Raw genomic sequence first — 22,561 nt, 5'->3', positions numbered from 1 at the left:
AAAAATCTATGTCTAAGTCTCTGTCTGTTTCTTGAAAGAAAGCAAATTCAGCAAAATGTTAAAAACACTGATAAATCTTGGTAAAGGGTATACTGGAGATATAATCTTACAACTTTTCTGTAAAGTTTAAAATCATTTTTAGGAAATAAATTTCTAGGGTCTATAAATAAAAAAAATCACTGCTATGACAGAAAACAACTTTGGAAACCAACACTTTTTTGGTCGAAATGTTCTAAAATTATTTTGAATTTCTGTGATAAGTACTCATTTTACTGTTTACTATGTATAAAATAGATAACTAATGAGAACCTACTGTATAGCTCAGGGAACTCTACTCAGTTTCTGTGGTGACCTAAATGGGAAGGAAATGCGAAAAAAGAGGAGGTATATGTATAAGTATAGCTGATTCACTTTGCTGTACTGTAGAAACTAATACAACATTGAAAAGCAACTATAGTCCAATAAAAATTAATATTAAAAAAAAGAGCATGGAGCAAAGAGTCAAAGAATGGAGTCTAAGTCTCCAGTGTTTCACTTAGTAGTTATGTAACCTTGGGTGAGTTTACTTAACTTCTCTGAGCCTCAGCTAACTCATCTGTAAAGTAAAAAATAATACCAGATACCTGAAAGTATTGTTGGAAGAATAACACAGGACAAAGTACACAAAAAGCACAGACTATACGATTCTGGCATGTGTTACATTCAAACAATGGAAGTTTCTTTTCCCTGCCCTTTGAATCTTATATATCACTTCTATACAGATGCTTTATTATGAGTAGCAAAAATAAAGAATCAGGACATTCATCATAGATTATATGATCTCAGAACATAATTAGTAGAGTACAGTTTTATCCATTTGAATGCTTATCTGGTTATATTTGATTTGTTAGTCCTCAATTATGAAATAAACATGCTTCTAAGAGGCAGGAGTTAGAAAAGAGTGTCATATTAAATTACCAAATATATTCTGTTGACCTAAATACACATTTAACATTAGCTCTAATACTTGGAACTACACTTATAAATCCCTTGGAAGGTTATAAATATGGAGTTATTAGTAAACCATAGTTATCACAGAAAAAAATAAGGTCAAGAAATAAGATAGATCATAAGGTTCTTTATCTTTAGAAGTTACTCCAAAGTCTACTCAGTTCTAAACTTCTTATTAAGATAATAAAAAGTGAGTTCAAATTGAATATTACAATTTTAATAAATCAAGTTCATATAAAAGGTGTAAAAGAATTATGTAGATCCTTCTAACTTTTCTGAAACTTATATAAAGTAAAGCATGTAATCATCACTGAAAAAGTCAGACTAAAATACAATAAAGATGACTTTGCAAAGGACAGAATTTATATTCCTTTATTTAATATAAATTCACTCAGTCCTTCTCAACCCTAATACCCACCAACATTCAGCATCTGAGAGAAAAACTTATACCCACATATCTTCCCACTGTTTTGGTGATTATAAATTCATAAAAGAAGCAGGATAAAAATAAATGCCAAAATGAAAGCAAGAAATTAAAATATCATAAGAAACAAGTTAAGTGCATTTTTTTTTCCTACAGAAGTTAAAAAAAAAAAAAAAGATTTTCTGGGCTTCCCTGGTGGCGCAGTGGTTGAGAGTCCACCTGCCGCTGCAGGGGACATGGGTTCGTGCCCTGGTCCGGGAAGATCCCACATGCCACGGCTAGGCCCGTGAGCCATGGCTGCTGAGCCTGCGCGTCCGGAGCCTGTGCTCCGCAACGGGAGAGGCCACAACAGTGAGAGGCCCGCGTACCGCAAAAAAAAAAAAAAAAAAAAAAAGAAGATTTTCTGTAAGGTCACGATGAAGTACAAATTCAGACTGCTATCACTGAACTCAAGGCTCTCAAATCATATCTGACTCTTCATTGTGCTAAAGTTGGGTTATTTTAGAAAACTTGAAATACTAGGATTCCCAAGACAAACCCATGGTTCCAAAGTATAGCCATCCCTGATTTTTTCTTACAATGGCTTGTATTTAACAGAAGAGTCATAAGAAAGGGTTTCAGGTATCAACAAAAATCTGTGCTTTTCCTATCTTTACCATCCTGAACATAACATGGCTCCATTCTGGAGTTACAGTCTGCATGTGTCTAGTCCTGTGGGTCTGACTACATGAAAGCTGATTTATGTGATAATGGAATTCAGTTTGTTAATGTCCCATCAGGACTTAATAAAAAGTTAGGCAGTTCTCTGTGGCAGGCAGGCAGGCAGGCAGGCAAGAGGTCAGAGGGCAGAAAATTAGGGGGAGCAGTGAGCATACACTGAGAGAAGGTTGGGATTTTCTGAAGAATAATTTAGGCTGAGAGGAATCAGGAGCAAGCTTTTCAAAAACAAAACAAAACGAAACAAAAAAGAAAAAAGAAACTCCACCTGTGGCAGTAAAAATAAATAGTGGTCTCACTAGTGCTATACCTCTTGCCTCGTTTTGGGAGTGAGAAGCCTAAAATGGGTCTCATGGGCTAAAATCAAGGTGCTGGCAGTGTGGTGTTCCTTCTGGAGTGTCTAAGGGAGAATCTGTTCCTGACCTTTTCCAGTTTCTAGAGGCCATGTGCATTTTTTAGCTCACGGTCCTGTCCTTGAACTTCAAAGCATATTATTCCAATCTCTGCTTCTGGCCTTACATCTCCCCCCCTCTAACTTTAACATTCCTGCCTTCCTCTTACAAGAACCCTTGTGATTACACTGATCCCACCCAGATAATCCACAATAATGTCTCCATTTCAAATGCTTTAACTTAATCACATCTTCAAAGTCCTTTTTACTCTGTAAGGTAACATAGTCACAGGTTTGGGGATTAGGGTGTGGACATCTTTGGGGGCCAATTATTCTCTCTACCACAGCTGGTCTCATTGCCGCCATTTTGAGCCATACAATCAACTAATTTAATTATTATGTTTAACATTCCTAGTTCACATTCAAGAAGAAGTCATTCAATTTATTGATTACACAAACAAAAAGTCATTGGATTCACAGTAAAGTAAAAGGTGAAAGAATAGGGAAATGCCGAAAACATATTTAGGCCCATGATCTAGAAAAATAAAGCACCTAAATTTTCTAAACATGGTTTGAAAGGTGGCCTTGAAACCAAATGATAGAGAATCAAAGATTATTAAGAGTTTCAAGGGGCCTTAGAGATCATTCAATTCAATTCTCCATTTGTTAAACGAATACCATCTGTATAAAAACTCACACGAGGGCCTCCCTGGTGGCGCAGTGGTTGAGAGTCCGCCTGCCGATGCAGGGGATACAGGTTCGTGCCCCGGTCTGGGAGGATCCCATATGCCGCGGAGCGGCTGGGCCCGTGAGCCATGGCCGCTGGGCCTGCGCATCCGGAGCCTGTGCTCCGCAACGGGAGAGGCCACAACAGTGAGAGGCCCACATAACGCAAAAAGGAAAAAAAAAAAAAAAAAAAAAAACTCACACGAAGTAGGCTGTTCCCAACCACCTCTCTGGATTATAATCTAGCTCATACTTCCTAATGTTACTACAGTCATCATAAAAGACTCTGTTAAGTGATCTGCTGAAATCTATTAAAAAAAAAACTATGGACAGACTAAACACTCTACCAAAAGAGGAAATTAAAAGAGAAATGATACGTCCAGAAAAAAGAAACTTAAAAGACCCACTGGAGGGCTTCCCTGGTGGCACAGTGGTTAAGAATCCAACTGCCAATGCAGGGGACATGGGTTCAAGCCCTGGTCCGGGAAGATCCCATGTGCCACAGAGCAACTAAGCCCATGAGCCACAACTACTGAGCCTGCACTCTATAGCCCGCAAGCCACAACTACTGAGCCTGCGCTTTAGAGCCCGCGAGCCACAACTACTGAGCCCGTGCGCCACAGCTACTGAAGCCTGCGTGCCTAGAGCCTGTGCTCCGGAACAAGAGAAGCCACCGCAATGAGAAACCCATGCACCCCAACGAAGAGTAGCCCCCGCTCACCGCAACTAGAGAAAGCCCACATGCAGCAACAAAGACCCAATGCAGCCAAAAACAAAAATAAAATAAATTAAAAAAAAAAGACTCACTGGAAGAATCGAATACAATTGTGTAAGAATCCCAAAATATTCCTTCTGAAAAGAGAAGTCAAAACGAAAATAATCTTGAGAAAAGGGGCTTCCCTCGACATATGTTTGGAAATCAATTTAGAATAAAGTATAATGGACAATCTAGAGTATAAAAACTCTTGAAAATATTTTTACCTCTCCCCCAGGGAAAAACTTTAATTTGAAAATCAGAGACTGTGTAAATAATGTAATTATACTATCAAGTAAGGCAAAAATATCAGAATTCCTTCCATTAAGGCAACTTGATAGTCTCTAAAATACTGAGTTGTTAAACTTTAGATCATACTCAGAAACACCAAGCTTTTAAAAACATTTAGAGAAAGTAACAAAGCTCTTTCTATCTGCTTTATTTCTCTGTTTTGCTTTTTTAAAGAACTTACAGGCAGCTAAATTTGGGAGAGCCATTATATGTCATTGTTCTTAAACCTGCATATGATTTAAGAACATTTCTTATTCAACATCTACTCCAAGTGGTCACCTGGCCTTGGTTTGAATACCTCCAGCAAAAACTCACTCCCTCACAGGGAAATCTACTGGGGACAGTTTCAGCAAAGCTGCCTGGATCAATCTCAAGGATGGCCCTCCAAGTGCCTCAGAAACATGCACCCACACTCCTCAGAGCTGAGGCAGGAAGCATCTACTGTGGCCTCATTATCCCTAGGGTAAATGTTCTCGAAACTGCAGGTAAGTGAGTTATGACTCTTTTGTGCTAACATATATCTAAAGACATTATCTTAGTTCCAAGATGTAAGACAAGCAAGCAGGTGGATTTAATATCACAATTTAACATTTTAAACCAATATGAAAATTCCAAAGCTACTCTCATTACCTAAAAATTATTTTTTCAAGTCATAAGCCTCTTAAAATAAAGACTGCATTACAACTTCATTATTTTTCATCAAAATTTTCTAAAAACAAAGTCTGGAATTGATAGCTAAGAATCAAATGACTTTTTAAACTTAAGTTACCTTTTCTAGGCAGACTAAGAACCTCAGCCATAATTTTAAAATACTAATAGAATTACTTAAGATTAATGAAGACTACTCAAGGAAGACTCAATGAAATAGAAAATGTAAACATGCAAATCTGACCTTTCATCTAAAAGTCTAAGGTCACTCCCAATTAGCTTAAGTGATTCCACTATTAAATCTCATACATTAATAAGCTTGCAAAAGCTAAGAAAAAATTTTTAGTCTATCCTGATCATGAAAATACATTGCCTAAGTTATTTTCATTATCAATTTAAGAGGGTTATACTTTTTTTTCAGCAGGCAATAAGGACTGGCAAAAAATCTGCCCCTCCCACCTATGCAAATGCAAAACTCAACTGTATGGTGCTTTTATCCATTTGATGATTTAAATGATTAAAAAATACACAAAATTTAGTTCATTTATCAGAGCTCTACTATAAAGCATGAAAAGCACTGGGATTTACTTATATTAATACTAGGATTCATGTAAATATAGTTATGGGAAAGGGAAAAGTATACTGAAATTATTCATGTCATTTATTGGAGAAGAACATTTGGGGGGGGTTGATTTTAGTGGAAATAAAATATACCTAAGAAAACAATATATTTTCACTAAGAGGCGCTCTAAAGACAGAATAAAAAGTGTTGTTTGAAAGTAACTGATATTGTGGTCTTCTTCCAATAAGGGGTTAGAGTCCATCTTCGTTGTTGATTTTTTAGGCAAGGAAATGGGAAACAAATTAGATAAGAAACAATGGATATCTATTTTGTAGCAGTGTTTTAGTGACGTCCAGTTACTAAGCAGTTTCATAAAGTACCTACCTTAGGGTAGACAATTGTTAATTTTTGATAAATTTAGGAAAACCAGGGAGATTCAATGCACATGATATATCCTCTCTTTGATGGCAGGTCATCAAAGGGTTTCATCATTAATACTTAATTCCTTTTATTTAAGATTCTGAATTTTATAAAGATGAAACTCTTCCAGGCTAGTTTTTACCTAGAGCATAATTACAGAAATTTAGAGAAGTGTGTGGATTGAGTTGTATCTCCCGCCAAAAAAGATATGTTGAAGTCCTAACCCCCATAATCTCAAAATGCAGCCTTATTTGGAAAGAGGATTACTGCAGATGTAATGAGCTGAGATGAGGAATAGGGCGGGTCCCTAATCTAATATGGCTGGGGCCCTTACAAGAAATAGCCATGTGAAGACAGAGACACACAGGGATACCATGTGACAATGAAGGCAGAAAATCAGCTACAAGCAAAGGAAAAAGATTAGCAGCAAACCACCCAAAGCTAGGAAGAGGCAAGGAAGGATTTTCCTACGTGGTCCAGAGGAAGCCTGCCTCTGGACTTCAGTATTCAGAACTGTCAGACAATAAATTTCTGTTGTTTTAAAATGAAATAAGCTATCAAACCATAGAAAGACATAGAGAAACCTTAAATGCACACTACTAAGTGAAATAAGCCAATCTGAAAAGGATACAACACTCTAGGATTCCAACTATCTGACATTCTGGAAAAGGCAAAATTATGAATACAGTAAAAATAATCAGTGGTTCCCAGGTGTTGGGGGGTAGGGGAGGGATGAACAGGTAGAGCACAGAGAATTTTTAGAGAAGGGAAACTATTCTGCATGATACTATAATGGTAGATACATGTTTTCACACATTTCCACAAATGCAAAGAATGTAGACTGAAATGTAAACTACTGACTTTGGGCGATAATGATGTGCCGATGTAGGTTCATCGATGTAACCAACGTACCACACTCTGGTGTGGGAGGTTGATATCAGGGAAGCTGTATGTGTGTGTGGCAGAGTATTTGGGAACTCTATGTACTTTCTACTCAATTTTGCTATGAACCTAAAACTGCTCTAAAATATGAAGTCTAAAAAAAAAAATGGTTCTGCTATGCCAGGATTGGGTGACAGAAGTCTAAAAATGTAAGGAAGATGCTAAGGGGCTATGTTTAAAAGATAAAAGAGCAAAATAAAAAGCATCTGAAAGCTGATTTTATGCAATGAGCTCTGCTTCTGGCTAAGGCAAACCAGCCTGTATCAGACCAATGATCTTGCCAAGAACAATTAGAAAAGGTGAATAAAATGTATAATATGTACTGTTTGAACAACAAAAAGCTACCAAGGCAGTGAGAACCTGAGGAACTAAGATCCTGGAGAGAAGCTCAATATTTGGATCTACTTTTCCCTTCTGGGTATTTATTAATTTGTAAGCAGTGACTGGGAGACTGAGCAGCCAGGTAAAAGCCAAGAGGCTGAGAAACTATGCAGAGCCTGAAGCATTCTCATGATCCTGCAGAGACAAAAATTAGAGTTGAAGACCTGCCGTAAAAAAAGGCCCTGCTAACCACCACAGAATTTCAGCTGAGATCCTGAAGAGCTCCGCTAGGGTGGTATGTTGGCTGAGGCTTTTGACCAGCTCACCAGAGTTGATTATGTGCATCTCTTCCCAATTTCATGTGCTGTTCAGTGATACCACATTGGTGATTTGAAACTGGCAAGAGTAGAAGTATTTACACTATGGAAATCAGCAAAAGCTATAAACAGAACCCTTCCTGCTGAACATCAGTTGTTAAAAACCAACACACCCCTGCCTGCCTTCAAAAAGTAAGGGCAAGCCAGAAATAACCCAATCCTCAGAAAGACTGAAAAATAGTTTGAAAAATCAATCTCAGATCAATTCAAATAATCAGTTCTTATCTTAGAGTCTAGCAGAAGCAAAATTAAATACTCCCAGAGGAAGACACATTACAGTCTAGACCCTATAGTTTTTTTTTTTTAATAAACAATGGTAGTCATATAATAAAAATGATCAGGTATATGGAAAGAGAAGACAAATGATCAAAATCAAGAAAAAAAGACAATACAAACAAACCAACATTAGATCCAGATATTGGAGAATTCAGTATGGGCTTTAAGGTAACTGATAAAATATGTTCAAAAAATATAGAGGAAAGTATGGGGAACTTCACTTGAACACTGGAATCTATAAAAAAAGAATCAAATTGTAATTCTAGAAGTAAAAAAATTAAAATGAGAAATTCCATATATGGGTTTGATGGCAGATTAAAAACAGATGAATAAAGGATTAGTAAACTAGAATAGCACTTCATAAATTTTAATGTACAGACAAATCATGTGGAGACAAAGAATGACTGAGAAGGTCTGGGATGGGGTGGGGCCTGAGAGCCTGCATTTCCAGCAGCCCCATGGGTGGGCAGCAGTGCTGCTTCTCTAGGGACCACACATGCTACTGTTGCTGTTCATCTTGCTATTCACTACTGTGAATAGCAAGAAACTAGAAAAGAGGTGAGGAGAGAACATCCAGAAACAGAAAGAGAACAAAGAAGCAAACATATAAAAAAGGATAAATTAGACATTGGATATCATAACATGTATAACTGAAATTCTAGAAGAGAAGAGAAAGAGGGAATTGAGCAAAAGAAATACCTGGAGAGAGAATGGCTGACATTGTCCAAAGCTGATGAAAGAGGTCAGGGCAGAGTAAAGAAGCTCCAGGAATTCCAAGGAGGAAAAATACAAAGAAAAGTACTCAGCAGGGGGCTAAGGTAGAGAAGGCATCATATCATAAAGATCTGTTGATGTGATTTTTGTCTAATGGAATAAACTCCAGCGAAATACAGGGAAGAGCCACAACGTTTCTGAGAAACTGCTTTCATGAACAAGGAAAAATGACTCAGAGGGCAGAACCAAGAAACCAAAGGGTAGAGCAAATATCAAATTAACAGTCCCAGGGATTACATAGAGTATGTACCCTAATGAGGGGGAAAGGGATGAGGGAGTTTCTGGGGCCATTTTACAATTCCACTTAACACATTAGGTAATTCTAGGTATATTTAAGGGAAAATAATAGAAATACTATAAAAACTCTTCCAGAAAAATGTAGAGGAAGGAATGCTTCCCAACTCATTTTATGAGACCAACATTACTCTGAAACCAAAATTAAGAAGACATTACAAGAAAACTACAGATCAAAATTTTCCGTGAACAAAGATGTAAAAATTCTTCACAAAATTTGAGCAAACTGACTGAAATGATATATCAAAAATAATACATCATGACCAAGAGAAGTTTATCCCAGGAATGCAAGGTTGATTTAAATATTCAAAAGCCATTCAGTAGAATTCACAATGTTAACAGACTTAACACCACAAACAAACCATATGATTACTTCAATAGATGAAAAGAAAGTGATAAAAGTTTAATTCTATTCATGATTAAAGCGTGCGTGTGCACACACATAATTTACCTAATTTACACACACACATATGGTAAATTAGGACTTAGAAAGGGACTTCCCTAATCCCCAAACTACAGTTAACTTTTATACTGAATGATGAAATTCTGTAAACTCCACTCCTGAGTTAGGAAAGAAGAGAAAACTACCCAATTTTATTCAGTAGTGTACTGGAAGTTCCAGGCAATACAATAAGAAATAAAAGTTATGAGGATTGAAAAGGAACAAGTAAAACTGTAACTATCCTTAGATAATACAATTGTATATACAGAAAAATTGGAAGAAAAAAAAATCCTACAGAAAAACTATTAGAATAAATAAATTCAGCAAAGTTGATGGGTGAAAGATAAATATGTTAAAATCAATTCTATTTCTAAATAGAGGTAACAATTAAAAATGATTAATAATATCAAGGGAATACACACATATGGATAAAAATAATAAATGATATGCAAGGCTTGTATACAGAAAACTATCATTATTGAGAGAAATTAAAGAAGATTAAAATAACTAAGAGCTATATTTTATTCAAAGATGAAAAACTTGATATTATTACAATGTCAATTTTCCCCCAAATGATCTACAGAATCAATACAATATCAATTAAAATTCCAGCAGGATTTTTTGGTGGAAGTTGACAAATTTAGAAAGTCAAAGGATCAAGAATAGTCAGGACAATTTTCAAGGAAAAAACATTTGGAATACTTACACTGCCAATATCAAGACTTATTACAAAGCTACAGTACTTAACTTTGTGATTTTGTGGAGAAATCAACAGACCAAAGGAATAGAATAAAGTTCCAGAAGAGACCCACGTGTAGAGACACTTGATTTATGATAAAGGTGACCAAGCAGAGCAGTGGGTAAAGGATGAGATTCCATAAGTGGTGATGACTCAAATGGATATCCTTATATTTTTTAAAAAGTCTTGACCTCCGTACCTCATAATCTAAACAAAAATAAATTCCAGTTGGATTAAAGATCTAAAAGTAAAAGGCAAAATCATAAAATCTAAGAGTACCTTTTGTGGGGGAGGGTATCTTCATGACAATATGGGGAAGGTAATCTTAAACAGGACCCAAAAAACACTAAACAAGAAGAAAAATATTGATAAATTCTACATAAAATTAAGAATGCTCTTCAAAAGGCACCATTAAAAGAGTGCAAAGACTGGTTACAGAATGGAAGGTACTTAGATTACCATGACCAACAATGGACTTCTATTCAGAAAACACAAATAATTCCTATAAATCAGAGGAAGGAATGGGGGAGGAAACAAACAAAACAGGTAAGCCAAGAGATAAAGGGGCAAAGGTGTGAACAGGCACTTCATGAAAAAGTGTATCCAAATCTCCAATAAAACATATAAAAGGTATTCAGTATCAATAGTTGACAGGGAGATATAAAAACCACAATTAGATTACATTACAGGACTTCCCTGGTGGCACAGTGGTTAAGAATCCGCCTGCCTACACAGGGGACATGGGTTCAATCCCTCGTCTGGGAAGATCCCACATGCCGCGGAGCAACTAAGCCTGTGCACCACAACTACTGAGCCCTTGTGCCACAACTACTGAAGCCCACATGCCTAGAGCCCATGCTCCGCAACAAGAGAAACCACCGCAATGAGAAGCACACGCACCACAACGAAGAGTAGCTCCAGCTCGCCCCAACTAGAGAAAGCCCATGTGCGGCAACAAAGACCCAACATTGCCCCCCCGCAAAAAGATTACATTACATTCCCATCAGAATGGTTACTAATAAAAACATACTGCCAACTGTTTGCAAGGATACAGAGTCACTAGCATTTTTAGATATACTGCTGCTGGAACTCTAAATTCAACTAGTTGGGAAAACTATTGGGCAGCATCTAGTAGAGCAGAGTAATTGTATTTCCTATGATCCAGCAATTACACTCCTAGCTAAACACCCAGCAGAAGCGTTTACATACACGAGGCAAATAAAAGATACAAGCAGGAAAGCTGACAGCTGTATTAGTTGCAATACTAACAATGGAATGTTTAAAAGACCCAATTCTTCTTTCACATTAGGATGGACAAATTGTGATTTGCATAAATGGAATACTATACAGCAAAGAAAATGAATGAGATACAGCTACTAGCAAAAACAGACTACTCTCACCAACACAATGTTAAATTAAAAAACCCAACATTCAAACACTGATGAATTCTTTCATTTATATCAAGTTTAAAAACAGGTCAAACTAATATGTCAGAATGAGGGATAGTGGTTTCTGTTGGGAAATAGGAGAGGACAGTAAAGAGAAAGGCATGACGGGGACCTCTGGGGTAATGCTAATGTCCTATTTCTTGATCAGACTGAGGGTTACATGGAAGTATTCACTTTATGAAAACATATAGCTGTACACTTTTCTGCAGGTATTTTGAAGTTTAAAAACTTTTTTAGTAAAGAAGTTTAAAAAAGAATGAATTAGACTATAAGGACAATAGAACAGTAGTTGTTAAGGAGATGGGGATGGAGAGAGTAGATTACTACAAAAAAAGTAAAAGGGAGTTTGGCGGGGGGGCCTGATGGAACCATTCTGTATCTTGATTGTGGGACCAGTTACACTAGTGAATGCATTCATCAAAATTCAAAGAACTATATGCTGGAAAGAGGTAATTTTGCTGAATGCAAATTATACGTCAATAAAAATTGTAATTTAGATATAAAAAGTAATTAGTTCATTTGATTTCTTTTTATGTTTATGAAAAATTAATGGTAGCGCACAATTTGTTTTGGTAATCAGAAACAAAGCAGAAAATTTTCAGTGAAAAAAATTCTACTTCCTCTTAAGGCTTACTAACATTTTTTCATCTTGGGCCAACGAATCTAGAAACTAAATGTTTGTTTGAGGTCATTAATTTCTGGTGCATTCTGGGAAACAGTTTGCCTTTACTGGCTCTCAAACTTTTTCACATTTATTTTAGGTCATCTTATTCTAATACATCTATGAACATGTAAGGAGGAAATTAAATTGAGGCTCACTGTGAAAGCCACACACATCTGAAATAGACAGACAGCATCATATCTATCCCATGGAAAAACAGGAAAACCAGGGGACCCTCAGAAAGTAACAAATTATGAAAAGCATCTCTTAAGAAGCAGGGAAGCCTCCTTTGCTCACAAATATTTAAGTTTTGCCTTATTGTGAAAGATCCAAGGCTTTATCCTATAAACAGTTAGTACTAGATATTAGTTTAAAAAATTTTCCCCGTGTCATCTGAACCTCACTCTTCAAGAGAAAGAAAAAAAGGTAATATTATAGTTGCCTAAGGTCATTTAATGTACCAAGGTCTCCCTGCCCCTGACCCCAACTGAGAACAAACATTCCGTATTTTGTAACTTAAGGGTTGGTTATACCATGTGCTAGTTGTGTTAAGGCAGGAAACAGCTGCATTTTTATAGCTGTTGGCTAAATATAATACCTTACAAGAAAAGTATCTTACCACTTGCGCTGGAACTTGTTCCATTTTTGCAGCAGGAGTTCCTGGTCTTGGGTAAAATTGGTTAATAAAGAGACTTGGAAACTTGTACTCTTCAACAAGTTTCACTGTTTCTTGAAAATCTTGGTCTGTTTCTCCAGGAAAACCACAGATAATGTCTGTAGCAATAGTTATTCCAGGAACTCTAGAAAATAATAAAACAAAAATGTACAAAGTTGACTACAGTCCATAATTATTCTATTTCCTTGACATTTTAAATACCACTATTCCTTTAAAATTAAATTTTTAGGAAAGGGACATTTGCAAACAGTTTTAAAATGCCCTAAATATTAAAAGTTTATGGAAAACACGGCCCCCTATCATCCTCAGGAAATACCCATTTTAAAAAATTTCAGATGTTTCTTCATCCTTCTATATTTTAATATTGATGCTTATTCTATTTCTAGACTTATTGACTATTAGGCAATATTTGCAGACTTCAATGAGGATTTAGCTCTTTAAACTACTCTATCCCTCCCCTTCCAACATAATCACTGCTCAATTTTTAGTTAAATTAATAGTGTTAATAGTATTTCCATTGGTATAAATGCTGAGATAGTGTTCACTTTCACAGCCAACTGGTATACTATCAATAAGTTATCTTTTGCCATATTTTTCTTAGAGTTAATAATTGCCTCCTTTTTAAAAAAATTGCTTAATATTCTATGTACCTATGTAAATGTTTTCCAGAAGATCCATCAGTTCTATCAAAAACCAATACTACTTTCTAAACTCTTGATGTACTATATAATTTACCAGTTCCATTTTTCTCTCTGGAAATGTCACTCCTAACTTTCTTCAAGTATGTGTTGCTTTCATAATGAACCAGCTGTCATCCCTGAATGTGGTTCCTTGGTTTTCTTTTCAATCCCTCCCCCACTTTTTTTTTCTGGATCCTATGTCTTCCTAATTCTTGACTATTCTGTTCTCCTTAATTCTGCTGGAGCATTCTTTCAGAAGCTTCATCAAAAAGAGTGGCAGGGAAATTTTTTTGTTATTGTTTTAGCATCTCTGAACATGTCTTAATCCACACACAACTGACTGATAGTGTGGGGTGCATAGCCCTCCAAAATGAAAAGTATTACCCATCAGAATTTTGTATTGTTCCCTTTTTTTTTTTTTTAAGTTGGCAAGGTTGAGATGAGATGTCCAGATCCACTCTGATGCAAACTTCTTTACATGTGCCCCACTATCGTTTTGAAAGCTTTTAGGTTACTAATTTTTTTCAATGTTTTTAAATTTCATGATAATAGGTCTTGGATTAAGTATTAAAATATTTGCACAGGGTACAATCTGGAGACTCATGGTCTATAGGTCTAATTTTATGCTATTTTTTAAATCATTTTTCTCTCTCTGTAACTCCTCTCCTTGCAATGTTGAAACTACAGGATGGACCCTCTAAGCTGCTCCACTATTATTTTCCACCTTGTGCTTTTGTTACATTTTCTGAAAGATTTACTTGAGTTTATCTTCCAATGCTTCTATTGAAAAAATTAATTGTTTACCATATTTTAAATTTCTAAGAGCTCTTTCTCATTTTCCAGTTTTCCTTTTCACAGCTTACTGTTTTTTAGAGATGCAACATCTTTTCTTAACTCTTTGAGGATACCAATTACAGTTTAGCCGCAATCTTTCCTTTGCTCACTTTAACTGTATCTATTTCCTCTGGGTTCTTGGATTTGGTCCCTTTCATTCATGACTAAGACCTGCCGTAATAAATAGTGACTCTTGCTACCCTTTAATACTTAAGAATAAAGCACTAAAAGCTTTTCATCAGAGTGACTGGGTAATAAGCTCCATTTGTTTTTCAATAGGTCCATATGTTAGCATCTTGGAAGTCATTTCTCTTTGGCCATTGAATTTCTCCATAAGTATGCTACAATATTCTGTGTGAAAGAATGACAAATTTATTTTTAAAAATATTTCTTTCTTGATTTCTGCTTAGTCTCACCCAGCTATTAACCTGACTGAACTTTAATTAGTAAGGGAAGTTCCAAGGTCTGGAACTTTTCTATCTGATGCTAAATAGAAAATGAGACAATATACATACAGAAAAATCTAACAGTATATTTGGAAAAAAATTATTTAAAAAAATTTTATCGTGTTATAAAATTTTTTTTCTTTTAAGGATAATTATCAAAATTACTGTTGAAAACCGTAAAAAATATACTTTTACAGTAAATGGTAAATAAAAAGACTATTTTCTAGACTAGCTAAAGCATGTGAAATAGAATTATGTTAATAACTTCAATTAGCAATTTTTTACAGTTGACTTACAACTATTTCTGAACAAAAGAAGTCCACACCTAAAAATAAAAGTAATGGATCACAGCAGAAGTGACAGAGAAGAGTCCATCTCCCCTAAGAAATTAGGGGAAAAAAAAAAAAATCTGAGAAATTGCCTGTGAAACACTGCAGTGACAAAGACAATTGGTTATTGTTCCAGGCTATGAATTGGAATGAACTTGGCACTAGATTATGGGGTATTCCCAAAGGAAAGTACCTTACTGATCCTTCCCCCCCTCACCCCACATCCTCTTGATCCAATGTAGTTGAGTTCAGTATTATATAACACCTGCTTACTTTGGCCTTAAAGTCCATAGTGAAAAAGAAAAGACAAACCTTTACAGTAGTCATCATAAATGTTAAGGAAGGCAATGTTCAATGTATAAATATATTTGATAATCCACACAAAAAGGTGACCAATAACAGAGGTGGGGATAGGACACTATGAATTCATGAAAGACCTAAGTTAGTATTTAAAAGTAAAAGCAGTTTAAGTTTCAAAGTATATAAGAATATAAACTGATTCCCCAAAAAATGTTTTCAAAGTAGAGACTACACTTTAATATTGAAGCTCATCTATACATTGATTTTGTATATGCAAATCATGCTACTTAGGTTCTTCAAAATAATTGGGCTCCTTAGGTGAACCAAATAAAATATCTCATATTTACACTGCTAATTAGCTTATTAGTAAATATTCTCTTCAGTTCATAAGAAAAATCAAAAATGTTTGAAGTGGACCAAATTCTAAACTAATTGCATGCATATGATTTAAGTGGCTATAAGGAAATTTTAAGGGGCGTAAAATAGAATATTAATCCAAATATTTAATATGCTAATTGTGAGTAAATGCTGTTTTTTGAGACGGTATGAATTTTCAAATTACTAAAATTTTTAAAAATGATCATTTCCACAAATTTATTGAAGCTGTCAGTCTAATAAATATAATTACTAGGTATTATGCCTTTTTAAAATTTAAAAGACCTTCTATATTTACATTTTCATAGTAGCATTAATTCTGACGGAATGATGAAAATGAAAATGTTTAATTAGCTTAAATAAGAGAAGTTTTGACCCATTTTTTTCTGACTTATACTTGCTATTTACTTGCAAAAAGAGTTCATTAAATAACTTGGGAATGGAATTAATGAGAAAGTTTCCAATTATGCATATGAATTGAGCTGTATGATTAGTTATGAAAATTGATCAGGGACATGTAAGTAGACTACTACCTATCTGCTGGCACTAGGCCAGCATTTAAGAAAGCCCCAAATATTTTTAAATACTTAATTATTCACCTTGACTAAAAATACATACATATATACATGCCATACTGTATTTGAAATACTACAAAAAATGTTGTACTTTATTACACCTCAAGACTTTCACTTGCAATTTGGTGTTTCACTGGCAAAAATATAAAAAGGCTGATTCTATTTCATTCTTTAGATCAATAAATTATGAGCTTCAAATTCCACATGTGAAAAAAGTGAGACTAACACACACACTATCTACCTCAAAAGAAAGCGGTAAAAATGATCAGAAAAAGGATCAGACCTATTAAAATTATTAGGCATAAACAAAACACATGATTAAAAGAAACATTTTTTAGTCCTATAGGGATTAATTCCAGGAAAATTACTCTACAATTTCATGGAAGCTAAATTGGAAGTAGAAAGGGAATAAAAAGTATCTTGAATGGAATGAAAATAAAAATATACCATATCTAAATATATGGGATGCAGCTAAAGCAGTGCTTAGAAAGAAATTTATAGATTTAAATGTCTGTTTTAGAAAGAGGTAAACAATAATCTAAGCTTCCACCTTAAGAAGTTTTAAAACAGGAGCAAATCAAACTCAAAGTAAAATAAAAGAAATAATAAAGGTAAAAGAAGAAGTCAATAAAATAGAAAATAGGAAAAAAACAATAAAAGTAAGGTGCACCTTTAAAAATAATTAATAAAATTACTAAACTACTAGTAGACTGAGAAGAAAAGACACAAATGACCGACTTCAGGCATGAAGGAGGGGACAGCACTACAGTTGTTATCAACATTCAAAGGACACTAAGGGTATATTGTAAGCAATTTTAAGCCAATAAATTAAAAACTTAGATGAAACAGGAAAATTCTTTGAAAGGCATAAATTATAAAAACTGAAGAAGCAGAAAATCTGCATAGCCTTTTTTTTTAACATCTTTATTGGAGTATAATTGCTTTACAATGGTGTGTTAGTTTCTGCTTTATAACAAAGTGAATCAGTTATACCTATACATATGTTCCCATATCTCTTCCCTCTTGCGTCTCCCTCCCTCCCACCCTCCCTATCCCACCCCTCCAGGCGGTCACAAAGCACTGAGCTGATCTCCCTGTGCTATGCGGCTGCTTCCCACTAGCTATCTACCTTACGTTTGGTAGTGTATATATGTCCATGGCTCTCTCTCGCTTTCTCACAGCTTACCCTTCCCCCTCCCCATATCCTCAAGTCCATTCTCAAGTAGGTCTGTCTTTATTCCTGTCTTACCCCTAGGTTCTTCATGACATTTTTTTTTCTTAAATTCCATATATATGTGTGCATAGCCTTTTATCTATTACAAAAATTGAACTTGTAATTTAAAGTACTCTCACCAAAGAAAACAACAAAAAACAATGGAGGCATGCAGACCCAGATGACTTCACGTTTAAGAGAGAATAAAACTAATTCTACAGAGACTATTTCTTTCCTTTTTTTTTTTTTTTTTTTTTTGGCCATGCAGCTTGCTTCGGGATCTTAGTTCCCCAACCATGGATTGAACCTGGGGACCTGGCAGTGAGAGACCTGAGTCCTAACCACTGGACTGCCAGGGAATTCCCAGAGACTGTTCCAAAAATAGATGAGAAACTCATTTTACAAGTCCAGCAATAGTAGCCTGTATGAAACCAGAGAAAGAGATGGAAATAATTCTAGACCAATAACCCCCATGAACTCAGAGACAAAAATTCTTAACAGAAGATAAGCAAAGTGAGCCTGAAAACACAAAAAAGTATTGTATATCATGACCATGTTTTTAATCTCAGAAATGCAAGGGTTGGTATGACGTGCAAATATCAATTAATGCAATAAGCCATATGAAAAGAATAAAGGATAAAAACCCCATGGTGATATTAGTACATGCAGAAAACTCAGTTTACAAGTCCAGCACCCATTCATGATAAAAACTCTCAGCAAAGAAAGAACAGAAGGAAACTACTGCAATCTGATAAAGGATCTATAGCTATTATCATATTTATTGGTGAAAGACTAAATGCTTTTCCATTAAGAATAGTAACAAGGCAGAGAATTCTGTTCTCACTTCTTCAAAATATTAGTGGAGTAGAACATCAGTGCAGAAAAGCAAGAGAAAGAAATGAAAAGCATATAGATTGAAAAGGAAAAAGTCTTTTTTTTTGTGCAAGTGACATAATCTCATACATAGAAAATCTAAGAAATCTAATGAATCTACTAGAATAAATGAGTTCACTAAAGCTAAGGATCAACATATAAAAATCAACTGTATTTTATACTGTATAGCACAGGCAACTATGCTCAATATTATGTAACAACCTAAATGGGAAAAGAATTTGAAAAAGAATAGATACAGGTATATGTATAATTGAATCACTTTGCTGTACACCTGAAACTATCAAAACACTGTTAATCAGCTATACTCCAATATAAAGTAAAAAGTTTAGAAAAATCAATTGTATTTTTATATATTAGTAATGAGTATTGAGAAAATGAAATCAAGAAAGCAGTTTCATTCACAATAGCATAAAAATACTTAAGAATAAATTTGAGCATAGAAACAGATAATTTAAAGAGTTTCTTAAAATTTGCTGAGAGAAATAAAAGAACAGCTAAATAAATTGAAAAATATATCATTTTCATGGATTGGAAGATTATACTGTTGTTAAGATGGTTAGTCTCTTCAAATCAATACTAAGATTCAGTGCAAAAAAAGAACTACCATATGACCCAGCAATCCCACTACTGGGCATATACCCAAAGAAAACCATAATTCAAAAAGAGTCGGGCCTCCCTGGTGGCGCAAGTGGTTGAGAGTCCGCCTGCCGATGCAGGGGATACGGGTTCGTGCCCCGGTCTGGGAGGATCCCATATGCCGCGGAGCGGCTGGGCCCGTGAGCCATGGCCGCTGAGCCTGCGCGTCCGGAGCCTGTGCTCCGCAACGGGGGAGGCCACAACAGTGAGAGGCCCGCATACCGCAAAAAAAAAAAAAAAAAAAAAAAAAAAAAGAGTCATGTACCACAATGTTCACTGCAGAACTATATACAATAGCCAGGACATGGAAGCAACCTAAGTGTCCACAGACAGATGAATGGATAAAGAAGATGTGGCACATATATACAATGGAATATTACTCAGCCATAAAAAGAAACGAAATTGAGTTATTTGTAGTGAGGTGGATGGACCTAGAGTCTGTCATACAGAGTGAAGTAACTCAGAAAGAGAAAAACAAGTACCCAATGCTAACACATATATATGGAATCTAAAAAAGAAAAATGGTTCTGAAAAACCTAGAGGCAGGACAGGAATAAAGACGCAGATGTAGAGAATGGACTTGAGGACACAGGGAGTGGGAAGGGGAAGCTGGGATGAAATGAAGAGTGGCATGGACATATATACACTACCGAATGTAAAACAGATAGCTAGTGGGAAGCAGCCACATAGCACAGGGAGATCAGCTCTGTGCTCTGTGACTGCCTAGAGGGGTAGGATAGGGAAGGTGGGAGGGAGATGCAAGAGTGAGGGGATATGGGGATATGTGTATATGTATAGCTGATTCACTTTGTTATATAGCATAAACTAACACAACACTGTAAGGCAATTATACTCCAATAAAGATGTTAAAAATAAAATACATAATTAAGAGAAAAGATTCAGTGCAACTACAATCAAAATATTTCAGGATGTTTTTCTGTAGAAAACATCGACAAGTGATTCTAAATTTATATGGAAATGTAAAGGACCTAAAATAGCCAAAACAATTTTGAACAAGAACAAAGTTAGTGGAATGGATGAACCTGACTTAAAAGACTTACTACAAAGCTACACTATCAAGACAGTGTGGTAGCAGTATAATGACAGATCAGTGGAACAGCATAGAGTCCAAAAATACACCCATACATTTATGGTTCATTTTCAACAAAACTGCCAAGGCAATTCAATGAGGGCAGGTGACAGTGTTTTCAATAAATGGTGCTGGAGCAATTGGATACCATATGCCCCCCGCCAAAAAAACTTATTAGACCCTTACTTTACCTTACATTATACACAAAAAGTACTTCTATATGAATCATAGATATAAATGTAAGAGCTAGAATTACTAAACTTCCAGAAGAAAATCTTTGTGACTTGAGTAAGGAAAAGATTTCTTAGCTATAACACCAACACCAAAAGCACAATCTATGAGAAAAAATTGGATAAACTGGTAAATTGGACTTATTGAAAATACACCATTAAGAAAACAAAAAGAGAAGCCACAGACTGGGAAAAAGTATTTACATATCATATATCTGATAAAAAGATTTGTATATTTTGTATACAAAATATTTTAAGAACTCTTATGTCTCACCAACAGGAAGACAACACAACTGTACAATGGGCAAAGGATTTTAACACTTAACTAAAGAAGATATATGAATAGTATAATAAGTGCATTAAAAAATGCCCAAAGTCGTTAATAATCAGGGCAATGCAAGTTAAAACCTTGTAAGATGCCACATACCCAGGAGAATGGCTATATTGGAAAAACACTAGAAAACAACTGACATCGATGTGCATACTGAGAAACTGAAACCCTTATCCACTGTAGGTGGGACTTTAAAATGGTGCAGTTACTTTGGGAAACGGTTTGGCAATTGTTTGAAAAGTTAAATACACACTTACTGTGACTAAGAAAGTCTACTCCTAGCTATCTACACAAGAGAAATTAAAACATATGTCCACACAAGGACTTGTATGTGGATTTTTACAGCAGCATTCTTCATAATAGCTTCAACCTGGAAACAGTCCAAGTGTCTATCAACTGGTGAATGGATAAACAAAATGTGACATACCCATACAATGGAAATTTACTTACAAATAAAAGAGAACCAACTAATGATACATGCACCAACATGGGTGAACCCTGAAAACATCCTAAGAAGGAAGACACAAAGGATTACTTATTATTTCCATTTACATGAAATTTCTACAAGAAGCAAAACTAGAGAGACAGAAAACTGATCAGTGGTTGCCTGGGCCTGGGAGCAGGGATTCACTCCAAACAGGCATTAGGAAACTCTGTGTCCTAACCAAAGCACTGTAAAACTGACTTGTGATGATGGTTGCACAAATGTATACATTCAGTAAAAATCTTCAAACATACTCTTACACTGGGTGCTTATTGGATGGTATCTGAATTATACCCACAGCAACCCTCTTAAAAGTGAAAGAAACAAAACTAGAAAAAACATCTTTCTAAAGACAGAGAGATAGTTATGCAATCCTCCATAACAGCGGTCCCCAACCTTTTTGGCCCCAGAGACCAGTTTCATGGAAGACAATTTTTCCACGGATGGGGGTGGGGGGCTGGGGGAGGGAGGCGGGGGATGGTTCAGGCAGTAATGCGAGCGATGGGGAGAGGCAGATGAAGCTTCCCTGCTCGCTGGTCGCTCACCTCCTGCTGTGCGGCCCGATTCCCAACAGGCCGAGGACCCCCAGGGGTTGGGGACCCGTGCTCCAGAACATACTTTATTCTAAGAAGTCCTATTAGCTAAGCTTTTGACAAAGCATAGTCCAAGAATTAAATATGGCCAAATAGGGGCAAAAGGCAAAGATAATAAAAGGTAAGGTTAAGGTTGAAAGGGAATTATGTTCAGAGCCTGCCATCAGGAAGGCCTAGGAGGAGGAAAACTTGGACTTATTTCCCAACTACTGATTTATGACAACGAGCAATCATTCTGTTCACACCGAAGAGGAAATTTAGGGAGAAACAATACGACATCTTCAAATAAAGTTAAGACACCTTTCAGCAGCTTTAAATTTATTTTCATAATTTTACGAAGAAATTCTTAAAGGACCTGAGCTGAAAACAGAAAAAGCCCTGAAACATTTAGATAAGGGTTGAAAAGCCATAATGAGTCACTAGGACAAAGAAAGACTGGTGTGGCTTGGGAGTTCATCCCTAATTTTTTAACATGGATATCTAGGAGAAAACTCTTCCCATGTGTAACTGAGGGCTTCTGACACTAACTAGCTGCATGCTCTTGGGCAAATTACTTATTTAGCACTAGTATGCTTCAGTTTCCTTTTCTATAAAATAAGAATAGTAAAAGTATTCACAGAGAAGAGGATTAATGAGTTAGTATATCAACTAGTTGCTCAGGACAGTGCCTGCTACATA

General features: G+C 35.7%; 1 protein-coding gene across 5 annotated transcripts in view; it reads right to left on the bottom strand.

The window, feature by feature from the left end:
* The window catches only part of CDKAL1 (CDK5 regulatory subunit associated protein 1 like 1), a 657,744-nt gene that overhangs the window by 165,633 nt on the left and 469,550 nt on the right, over nt 1-22,561 (bottom strand). For all 5 annotated transcript variants that reach the window (XM_060109792.1, XM_060109791.1, XM_060109795.1 and 2 more), the window contains one exon: nt 12,817-12,997. In XM_060109792.1, the coding sequence (XP_059965775.1) occupies nt 12,817-12,997 (181 nt within the window). The remainder of the gene's footprint in view (nt 1-12,816; nt 12,998-22,561) is intronic.

This window comes from Mesoplodon densirostris, chromosome 10, assembly GCF_025265405.1.
Source record: "Mesoplodon densirostris isolate mMesDen1 chromosome 10, mMesDen1 primary haplotype, whole genome shotgun sequence".
Taxonomy (NCBI): Eukaryota; Metazoa; Chordata; class Mammalia; order Artiodactyla; family Ziphiidae; genus Mesoplodon; species Mesoplodon densirostris.
The sequence above is the reverse complement of the archived record's forward strand: the minus strand, read 5'-3'. Positions and strand labels throughout refer to the sequence as shown.